This window comes from Leptonotus elevatus, chromosome 7 (genome assembly GCF_054856555.1).
Source record: "Leptonotus elevatus isolate MCC_2025b chromosome 7, RoL_Lele_1.0, whole genome shotgun sequence".
Taxonomy (NCBI): Eukaryota; Metazoa; Chordata; class Actinopteri; order Syngnathiformes; family Syngnathidae; genus Leptonotus; species Leptonotus elevatus.
Window position 1 is genome coordinate 13,296,781 of NC_141245.1, and position 11,797 is coordinate 13,308,577.

At 38.5% G+C, this 11,797-nt stretch overlaps 1 protein-coding gene across 14 annotated transcripts; it reads right to left on the reverse strand.

Moving 5' to 3' along the window:
* Positions 1–1,918: 1,918 nt before the first annotated feature.
* Positions 1,919–11,651, reverse strand: sh3bgr (SH3 domain binding glutamate-rich protein). 14 transcript variants are annotated; one of them, XM_086081319.1, is made up of 12 exons: positions 11,504–11,651; positions 10,296–10,481; positions 10,107–10,187; positions 8,491–8,583; positions 7,802–7,948; positions 7,363–7,389; positions 6,032–6,055; positions 5,687–5,713; positions 4,397–4,426; positions 3,851–3,874; positions 3,715–3,770; positions 1,919–2,041 (listed from the first exon to the last, which is right to left on the reverse strand). In XM_086081319.1, the coding sequence occupies exons 1-11, from the start codon at positions 11,546–11,548 to the stop codon at positions 3,753–3,755; spliced, it is 702 nt and encodes a 233-aa protein (XP_085937445.1). In that variant the 5' UTR covers positions 11,549–11,651; the 3' UTR covers positions 1,919–2,041; positions 3,715–3,752. The 14 variants fall into 14 exon arrangements, with proteins under 14 accessions (XP_085937445.1, XP_085937453.1, XP_085937456.1 ...); XM_086081327.1 differs by lacking the exon at positions 8,491–8,583; XM_086081330.1 differs by lacking the exon at positions 7,802–7,948.
* Positions 11,652–11,797: the final 146 nt, after the last annotated feature.

Consider the following 11,797-nt stretch of genomic DNA (forward strand, 5'->3'; position numbering starts at 1 on the left):
AATAACTACAATTCCTTCATCAGAATGAATTTTATGAACCCCCCCCCCCCCCCCCCCCCCCCCCACCACCCACCCCCACCCCCGGCATTACATATTGATTGTTGTATTTCACATCTATCCATCCGTCCATTTTTTATACAGCTTGTCCTCAATGGCAACATGGAGGCTATTCGAGCTCAATTTGGGCAAATGATGGAGTGCACCTTGGATTGGTCGCCAGTCAATTGCAGAAAACTCTCATTTATAGTCACATTCACAATTTGGAGGCTTCTGTTGGTGTTGTTATAATTCAGGAAGAAGCCTCAGTATCCTTAACTCATTCACTGCCATTGACGGCTATAGACGCCAAAAATTAATTTAAACTATTTCTATTAGTTAAAAAAAAAAAAAATCCACTTTTGCTAACAAGAGTATGAAAACCTAGGAATTATTTTTTTTGTAAATTTAGAACAGATATAAAATGTGTGATTAATCGTTAGTTAAGTCATGTGATTAATTAAAAAATGTAATCGCCTGATGGGTCTAATTAAAAAATATATATATTAAAAATAAGGGCCGATTAATCGTAATTAATCGCATGATAATTTTATATCTCTCATAAATGTACATTTAAAAAAAATTATAGGTTTTCATAAAAAAATTAAATGAAAAAATGTTAAACTAATAGAAATTGTTCACATGAATTTTTGACGTCTATAGCCGTCAATGGCAGTGAATGAGTTAATATGCGCAAATTTCACACAGGAAGGCCGCAAGTGATTCTTAACGTGAACCTTGTGGCAGACATGCTAACCACTCGTCCACCGTCACATCCATCTCATTCAAATGTGTCATTGCGTTATTACTTCCTTTTAAAACTAAAGCAGCTGTTTAGTTACATTCAGACAGCATTCAAATATTATTTAATTGTCTTCGCTATAAATTCAAATTTAATAATTTTCTTAGGGCAGGGCCTAGAGACAACATAGGTACGAATGATGATAAAGATAATGAAACCTGCATGGTCCCATCATTCTTGCCAGGCTCTGAATAGTGTTCCATTGATCTATAAATATGCAAATACTTACTAAATATAGCCACTAAATCATGATCTTTTTTTAAAACCACTTTCACTTTATTGCATTTTCCATTTGCATCCATGCCTTAGTCACATATTTCTTTTAAGAAAGTGCATTGTTTCGACAACAGTTTTGTCAGAGGTCATTGTACAGGGTGTCCACAAATTCTGGGTACATAAGGGATTTCACAATGTTATGTATTCATATTAGTTTTCCTCCACAGACTGAAGATGGCTGTCTAAAGAACAAAACGACTTGGCACTCTTAAATAGACGAAAAGGATAGTCTTGCTTAAGAATTTAACTTTCGACCTATTCCATCCAGTTCACCTGAATTTTGCAAAGCACATCAAATTATGCATTGAAAATGATGTAAAACATTACAATTGAATACAATTGTTATGTTTTAAGAAATATGTGGGGTTTTTACCATGTACCCAGACTTTATGGGCACCCAGAGTAGCTTGTAGTCTTTCAGGATGTGCTCATTAGAAATCATAGCTTGTAGTATCCATGCAGTTGTGTGTTTGCATTGTGTCGCTATCACAACTGGAGAGAAAAAAATTAAGAGAGGGAGAATCTCTAACCCCGAAACAGAGCTTGAGGTAACAAGAAATTGTATAGAAGGTCATTTTTTGTCTTTAAATGTAAAACATGCTAAATGTGTTAGTCACAATAACATTAAAGACATTATTTGCAGCACTATGCTACTCTGCACATATGTGTTTGTCCTATAGTAAGTGTCTAAATGTAAAATATAAAAATTCAATCCATCATTGCAGTCAAAAGAGAAGAAGATGATGACTTTTCACTTGACATCTTCAAGCACATGACCAGTGTTTTGTTTTTTGGGGGGGGGGGGGGGGGGGTGGTTCAAGGCGGGTGCAGCGCTGCCTTGGGGGAGGAGTCAAGATGCTGCCCGAAGGAGCCAAAGTGGCCAATGGTCAGGGGTCAGGGACAGATGTCACAGGAGGATCCTTCAGGCTGGACAAACAGAGCAAAACAAAAACGAGGTCACTCATTTCCCAAGTGGATGTGACGGCGGAGGCAGCCGCCACCACTCTGCCAGTGTGCCACCCAATCCAGCCACTCCTCCGCGAGCGCATCCGAATCTCACTTGGCAGCTTCCGCTAACGCACTGTGACAGGGGCTCGCAGGGCTCGGGAGGGATTGCAATTTCTGCAAAGCTCGCTCTTCCAGAACCTGCGTATTTCCTTGAGTGGGTCACAACAGCCCAACATGCAAAGACTGACGAAAAAGAGAAGCTCTGCAGAGTGGGATTATGTGGGATTGTTAGCATCACTGCCTGACAGGAGCCAAAATTGAGACTTTCAATGTTCCGACAGATAATCCGAAAGGCCTGTTTGGGCTCAATGAATCTGCTAGCATGTGAACTTTAGTTTGGTTCCGCTAAGCAAACTGACCGATGCTGAGGGAGACTAATATTAAACACCAATGGCATGTGCCGCAAATAAAATATAAAACTGAACACCCAACAGTCGCGTAATTTGGAGTTCAAACATTTTCCGAAAAAATACAAAATACACGCTAGCGGTGAAACAAGTTCTCGAGTAATTGAAGTGCCTCCATTTTTTAAAAATGCTCACGGATTGTTTTTTCTTACTGGTTAATTAGGTGTGCATGGTCAGGAAGAGTCAAGCTAGCCTTAATAATGTTATGCATGACTGTAACACAGCTTCCAAATAAAATATTCCCAAATGCAGTGCAATGCTTGGTAGGCTTTCATTTTGAAGGTGTTCATGGCAGCGTGTGGGGACATGAAAGCTAACCTGACTCGTCGGAAGACTACAAATTGGATAGTTGAAGCCCAAGTTTAAATTACCATCGCAAACTGTGCCACCAACTTTCAACACGTCATCCTGAAATGATGTTCAAATCGTTAATATTAGGACGTTCATTATTTTATTTTTAATTACACAAGAAATTGTTGCATACGGCACCTGTTCCAATCGTTAGCGCACTTATTGGCTAGCAGCTCGAGCCGCTAGGCGAACGGCCCATATAGGCTGGCAGGATCCGTCTGACTTGTTTTCAAAGGCAGTTTAATATGCGAAAATGATTAGCCCAAAATCTCACTTAATAAAGTTTCTCAAGAAGAAAATACTGCTTTGAGCAGTTTAAATTGGGGGGTGGGGGATAGTTGATTACCTAAAAATTAAAACCAATAGGTCGTCATTATAAAATATTTTCTTTAAGGTCACTCCATTAATGATGCCGTTTTACATCTAAATAATAAAACTGGTTAACTTAAACTCTCTCTCTCTTTTTTTTTTTTTAAGGCTTAATAGTAGCTCCATCGCTCAGTGGATTGCATCTCAGTCAAGGTGTAAACAGTGTGGCCTGTTTGTTCAGGTTCCACTATAATAAGATTAACTATGAAGTCATGGGTAGAAAAAAAAATAAAGACGCAATTACAGTAGGCTAAGTCATGGTAATACATTCAACCCCTGATTATGCATCCAATCAGATTGCTCTGAAGTCACCCATATTATACTCATAGGTAGGGGCACATTTAGCAAAGGCAGAATTTTTTTTATCTGTATCACGGGGTCAGATGTGTAACTAGTGTAGTGGCTCATGATGGTAAATAAAACTCTACTGTCACCCAGTGGTAGGGAACGGGAGATGACGTTTACCTAAAATGGGAGGGCGTCAGTGTGTTCCCTTGACTCAACTACTCAGTCTCTTCTTCCTGTTGGGAGAAACACACTGTTAGATTAATGACAAAGTGGTTAGTGAATTAACAGCCGACTACTGTTAGTCAGAAACTACCTGTGTTTCTTCCAAGTATTCTCCCTGTTGGACACATAGAAGGAGAGCAAAGGGGAAAAAATAAATACAATGTGATGGTGGCACAGGGTTGCATGTTAGTGGTTATTCAATTAATATGTAGAAAAAAATTTGAGGTAAGTCAAAGGCAACATATTTCCACTTGTCTGGTCCACATGCGCTACGTTTGTGTCAACAGTCAAGAGCAGCACAACAAAATGCTGCCACCTGCTTTTAAGGTATCAAAATAGAAAAAAAAAAAAAAACATTGTCCTGGCAATAAAAACCTTCAACAGATATGTAGAAATTGGAGCCTTAGGGGAAAACGAAAAAATAAAGAAGATTTAGTAGTAGGAGTAAGGTATCATTTAATTAATGGACACCAGGATAACTACACTTGTTCTGCAACCAAAAGGTGAAAAACTCAAATGTACGAATGCAATATTATTAAGGACACCATCTGACAACAACAGATACTCCTGAAGGTACACATTTTTGGAATACGCATTGAACACAACCACAGCAAACAAATATCCACAGTACAGGTACCTCTTCGTCAGCGTCAGCCTCTTCTTCCTCCTATCAAAAATAAATCCACACGGTTAAAAATAAATATTTATATATATATATGCATGTTGAAAAGGTCACATTTTCAAAAGCATGGAATGTTACGATCCTGAATAAAAGATACAAAATGTATTGTATTAATGATGCTTGTAGGAATTTATGAATCCAGGTCATGCAGCATCCACACCGACACAGAGGGAAGAATAAAGGACATGATGACTTTTTAAAAAAAGTTTTCTTCGTCAACCTGCAATAAAAAATGGTTTAACAGTGATAAAGGCAATAAAGACCAGAGGAAAGCAGCCAAGCAAAGCAGGGAAGCGTGCGGCCAAAAAAAAACAGGCAAGAATTTGGAATGTCTCAGGAAAGCGCACAACCTTTTTTCAATTTTGTGACTAGTTCAACTCGTATTGGTGAATTTCGATGCATCATAAAGTTGTTGCTTTTTCAATATTGACACCGCAACTTTCCGGAGTGTCTGATGTGTTTGTGTTCAGCAAATTGTCAATCAACATTTAGTAGGAAATCCTAAATAGGTTATAGAGTGTAATGTTTGAACTTGAAGTGGAGGACGAGCACCACTTTGTCTGCAAAAACTTTTCAAACCACGAAGTACAGTACTTAAAACAAGTGATGTTGGATACCACTTTTTTTCTGACCGATACCTGTACGAGTACTGACAGATAATTTCAAAGAAATACTTTTATAAACCAATATAGCACTTATCCTTAAAATTGCATGAAATTAATGACAATTTTCTTTTCTTGTCATTTCTAGTTCCTGATTGTAAAACAGCCACAAGGGGGCAGACGATTGTGAGTATCAAAACTGTGAAATAAGTCCTGGTACAAAACATATCAAATATATGTCAAATGCAGCTGCAGTTTACTTCATTAAATTTCCTAATTAAGAAACTGTTTATATTTGTTGTTCTATGAAATGCTTGAACCGTTTTGTATGGAAACAAACCGTGTTTTAAACTAGTTATTGTATTTGTCATATTACTGCTCACAAATACAATATTAGTAAATTGCAATATAATGCAAGTATATGAAATGATCAAATTACAAAATAAAAAATAAGTCATTAAGTCATTATCTTGTAAATGGTAAGTTGTGCGATTTATATGTTGTCGCTTTTGACAATGATGTCAGATTACAGGTTTTAATAAGATGAGGCATGGTGGAGAAATTTGGGGAAATTCTGATCAACTGGAAAGTGACGGGTGATCGAGGATAAGTAAGATATGAATTAAAGAAGTTGTGTTTCTACCTCAAGCTGCTGTAGCTCCTCCTCCTCCTATAAGGAATAATAACAGATCGCAGGTTAGCAGACTTTGGGGAGCAAAAGAGCAGAGGCACGTACTATCGATAAGTCGTCTACTTAAAAAAAAAAAGATAGGATAGTTGCAGTTGTCAGGACTGAAATGAAGAAGATGATGTTAAAGGGAAAAAGAGGGGAAAAACACAAGTTAACTAAAGTAACGTATAAAGATGAATGGGAGGACGAGAGCAAGACCAAAATCCTCTTAGCCTCAAAAACTGCCAAGAATTCTGTGGCATCAAACTCAGATGTGTGATGACTAGTTCACAGGGATGATGGCCAATGGACAATTACCTCTGACCGCAAATCCTCTTCCTCCTGGGGCAAGCAAACCAAGAGTTGGACATGAGGCCACACACAGCGTGCATGAAGAGGCAGAAACAGGTTGTGTCAATAAAGTTTTGAAAGATACGAGCCGAGCGCTGTAAAATGCGCTTCGAGTACATGCGTTAATTCAGACCTATCGGCCCTTGCATGTCAATTATGCCATTTTAATAGGTATGTGCATATTTAAATAATGTGACTAAATTATACTTTTATTTGCTATACATTTTATTAATAATAGTTGTTGGCATCTTTTTAAACTTGTATGAGTTAAATATGTTAAAAGTTTGCATAAAATATTCCCTGTTAAATGTTGGCAATGGGAACATAATTATTACCATTGCCCTATCTATAGTGGGGGGGTCAAAATCTAAACAAGTCCAGCACCTACAAATAAAGGTTGTGTCCAACCTTAGAGATTCCACCACAAAAAAAGAGAGAAACTAAAAGTTGCAGCCAAAATTGGAGGACCAAAAATAAGAGCACAAAATGTAGATACTAAACTGTCTCAGCTGTGAATTTCTCCACACATTAAAGTGGGTAGTTACAGTTTTTTTTAAATAAATAAATAAATGTCTTACTGTCATATTGGTTAATACTGTCATCAAAAAATATCTGTGGGGGGGGGGGGGGGGGGGGGCAGCCATCTCTGGCTCCATCTAGTGCCTCTAATTTGAATTGCAAGAAATCGAAGACAGAATACAGATCTGACTAGGTAACCATCAACTTTGATCTTCTGCATGGACACCAGAGAGTCTATTTCTGCTTCCATCATGTCAAATTTCTCGCGTGCCAAATTTAAAGGGAATAAGAGGAGCTGCTTCCATTGGCCGTGAAGCTAGTGGGCTGTGTTCACGCCTACACTGGTGCAAACTACCTGTTTCTAAAAGAGCGTGTCTGCTAAAATATCAAAGCAAAGGAAACCCTTCCCATGCTTACAATTAGAACGTGCTAAGCGCCAGACTAATGTTTTTGTTTTGATATTCTAATATTTTCCATAATGGAGAGTAAAGGCCATACTAGAATATGTTAGAATGTCTTTCATCAGTTTATAGGTTAAAAGTAGAACATGCTGCACAATAAAATAGCACAAAGAGGAAGACATTCAGCACGTTGTCATTTTGTGCATTGGAATCAGGGGATTGTTACCTTTTATTTTTTTATTTATTTAACTGAATTAATGTTTTTTCTGCCACACCCCCCCCCTCCACCCCCAGCCCCTCCTCCAAAATGTGACCAAGTAAAGGACAAGCAAATTGGAATTGCATTTCTAGCAACTATGGAAGAAAAAAAATACATACCTGTTCTTCATCTTCCTCTGCATGACCCTGTTAACAGAAAGACAACATGGACTTAGAGAATGAACATTGACCTAACAGAATCACACACAACATGGGATTGGTGATGGCCTTATGAGACGGATAGACAAGGACACAAGGATTTTTTTGATACGACATTATCATCAACTGATTGACAATAAGACATTGAGGAGGAAAAACAAAAGTGAAACAGCGAGAAATCCTGCCACTTTGACTGAAAGAGTAAGAATGTTTGAGGATTGGTTGAAAAAAAAATCCAACTAAAGAGAATTGCTGCGGAGACGTAGTCACCAGGAACCAGGAAACAACAGCTTAGTAAAGAAAAAAAGGACGTTAAAGGGATCTTTGGGATACTGAAAGTGAAGAACATCTTTGGAATGTTTGGTTGAAAAGCAAAATAAAGTTAGAGGTCATCAGTTACTGTATCTTCGGGTTCTTCATCTTCTCCTCCTTCCGTGACTTCGTTTTCCCCAAGCTCTGCTCCAGCTTCCTCCTCGCGACCTTCGCCTTCCTCTGTCTCATCCTCATCTCCATGTGGGTCCCCGTTCCGATCTGCCTCTGGAACCTCCTTTTTTTTTTTTTTTTTTTGGTGAAAACAACAAACTGGTAATCAGGGTAAATACATTAGGTTTGTTAGACAGTAAATGCAAAGTGAGTGGCACACACGTCAACTGGAGACATTCTGGAAATTGAAAAAGAGGCTTTAGTGCACACTAACAAAGAATACAAAACAAAAGTAGAAGCAGATCACGTGAGTACGCCAGATGGTCAGCTTACTTTTATAACCTTGACAATAACATAAAACATTCGTGCATCACATTACATTTTTTTTATCATGGTTAGCTGTCACTCGCATCCCCAAAGGACAACATCGCATGTCATTGCCAACTTGTAGCAATCAAAACAAGTTGATGTGGGTGAAGGGTGTTGGGAAAACAACTCTGCATCATTGTGAGTACAGTGATGGTGTATTTAGTGGTTGTGAATTCAAACGTCTCAGCCACTGAGTAACACAAAAAGAGGAGTTAATGTGAAGACTTGACAGGTGCACCTGAAGGAACGTGAGAGTGTGACAAGACATGAAAGTAAAATGCATCAATAAAACGTTACTATTAAGTCATCCTGGGTTTCCTCTTCATTGGTTTCTTCCGTGTGAGTGCCATTCTCCACAATGTGTTCTTCTTTGTCAGCCTGCAGTGCTTCCTGTGTTGAGGAAAGGATTTATATAAACAGAAAGGCAACATGCTGAGTGTTTGGAAAGTTTGGGAGGAACAGTCCAGTGACTTTAGTCCAGTTCATGAATATGAATGCCTCATATTGATACATTACCAGCTAAGTGAAATGTTAGCCATTTGGAAAGAACATCATTACGTCATTAACCCTATAACGCCAAACGTATTATATTAAATACAAGACATTTTGATAATATTTTTCTGCCATTAAAACCCTGACGTATATGATCTGACGCATGCATTTCACGGATAATCCTTTAGAGGGCAGTATCACCCATTTGATGGCTTTTCCAGCGACCTTACAAGATAGCCCCAATTGAGAAAGAAGAGACACCTGGACTTATTTATAGTGGGAAATGATCTTTCAGATTTTTTGAAATACTAATATGCTTGATATGTCTGTTTATTATTATATTTTTGACAGCTATAAATGTACGAATTTAAAGCACTGTGGCCGGATGTATCAAATATGACACAAATCAAAAGTCATATGTGGAACCAATAACGACTCTATTTTCAAAGAATCCGAATTTTCTCTCATATATTTCAATTTTATGGTTCAGACTTTATAGGGTTAAGAGCGAAAAGTACAGCAGATTTAATTATTTCTTTATTCCAATTTGCTTAACTTGTCAGATGTCTGAAATGAGACGTGTACAGTACTTCATATTTCGCTAAATGTTTCTGTAAATATGTGCATTTCTAGGAAATACTTAAGAATTTGTCTCCGGAGGTAAAGTGGTGTAATATTCTGGTAGTTGTCACGGGAAGCTAACGTGAAGCTAGCATCATGTAACAATAATAATAATGTCTGCAGTATTTAAATATTTCAATGTGGAATTCGGAGACAGTGCACCGGTGACTTGCAATGTCTGCAAATTGAGCATTTCGTGTGGCAGAAATGATAAAACCTTGTTTAACACAACTAATTTGGTATGGCACATGAAAAACTGATGTGCTTAAAAAAAAGGGGGGGGGGGTGTTGAATGTTTTTTGCTCTACTAGACATATAAAAGATGCTGGGATAGTTTTGTTCAGATTTTAAAAATAGATAAATAAAAATTAAGACAATTTGGATGCACTTTCTTCCTCCTCAATACATTGTATCGGATTTCGACTCGGTATTGGCAGATCCTCAAAATCATGTGACTCGGACTCGGGTAAATGTGAACAAGATATCCCTATTCAAAACTGTTTCAAATATTATAAACAGCTCTCGGCATAATGAGGTACGTCAAAAGCAATGCAAACTGCAGTAATACCTCTCTGACAGTGTCAATTAAAATTTATTATTTGATGTCCGTCCTTTTTGTAAAGGTAGACTCCTTGTTACAGCCCCCACTAGATAGTGCTGGTTGACGTAATGTTGTGGTGTTTAGTTAAACATTAAACAAAATGACCATTTTAGGGACCACCAAGGTGTTGAGAGAACAATTGAATACAGAGAGCATGGGGAGAAAAAATTAACTGATGAAAAGAATTAAGAGTCTTGACCTTTGAACCAGGAGGAGGGGCCAATCCCAGGAAGGCATATACAGAGTTATCTTCCTTGGCATCAAAGAATGTCTCATAGTCCTGAATAAAAACATCAAATTATTCATCAACAATTAATCTCATAAATGTACAACGTGAGTGTGAATGAATGACATAATTATCACATTGGTGTTGCTATTTTACACTGACCCCACAGTAGCTCTCTTCATTGAAGATCTGAGGGGGCAATGGGATGCCGTTGGAGGGTTTCTTCTCCTCTGGTACATTCTGTCTCATCCACTTGCGGTTGTCCTCATTGCAGGCGATGTCCAGCTGAGTGTAGTCCACCTTCAATGCTTCCAAGAAGCCCACCACATCTTGTTGCTTCTTCTTGATCTGGAATTACAGGGAACACTTTTGCTTTCTAGGACAAGAGGTCCAGCGCGATATTAAAACAAAGAAAATAATGTAGTGATAAAAGTTTTTGAGTGGTAACTAGAAGTAAGTCAAGTCAAGTCAAGTTTATTTATATAGCCCTGAATCCCAAAAGAGTCTTAAAGGGCTTTACATGCCCACAGTTGACAAATATTAACGACAAGTAAGGTACAGGTACAGGGGTCACCAACTTTAATTTATATTTTTGAAAATTGGGAGCTATTAGTACTGATTAATGCACATACATAACCCTAAAATAACAAATTTGCTTTAGAATAATTAATGGTAATCAAACATCTATGTTTTAAGAGCAGTGATTCCCCACTAATGTGCATGGCGCATTAGTGGGACATGAGCTCAACACGTGTACTGCAAGAAATGATTCAATTTCACTTTTTTTCATTTTTTATTTCTAGCAAAGTCTTATTCTTTCACTTTGAATAATATTTTTTATTATTTATAGTATTTTGGTTAATGTATCAATGTATCATAAAATGCACTTGATGGCAAACGGTAGACCTACATATTGTAATGTATCCACTTGTATTTATGTTGGGTGGGTTACCTGAGATGTTTTTTTTTTCTTCTCTAATGTGTCTTGGCTCGATAAAAGTTGGGAAATGCTGGTTGGGAAGCCCCACCGCAGGCTCTCCCCACTCATGCAAACAGGCCCGTGCACGAACGGGGATCGGGCAACACAACAGCGCTTTCCAAGAGTTTCAGCCGCTTCACACCACAAACTGAAATTATTGCCACAAGTGACCCATTCGCCACTATGAACATTCGGTCCGGCACGGTCCGTAATGAGAACTTGCCTTGCGGGCCTTGGTCAAGTCATTGGGCTTCGCTTGCAAATGTGTTACCAAACATAGACCCATGCCAAATCGTTGAAAGGCGACTGGCGTTGCATTGCGTTTGGGAGAATACAAGCAAAGAAACATCGCTGCAATGAGAATAAAACAATAATAAAGGTCCAAACTTACCGCCGTGGATCCCGATGAGGTGGCGAGAAACACTTTGATAACCATGATGTTGCTATTTTCTTATTAGAGTAAGCAACAAGTATGCTCTTAAGGGAGAAGGTAGCCTCCCTCCTCTATTATTAGAAGTAGCAGCGCCACATGCGCGCACGCACACAATCGCGCGCGCGCGCGCGCACCGCTGAGGCTATTTTTTGCCACCGGGCTCCATCAGTGAACGATTGGTGACTTGTCCCCTGGAGGAGCAGCACTGATTGGCAACTTCAGCTGTCAGTCGGCCATAGGACAGTGAAGTTA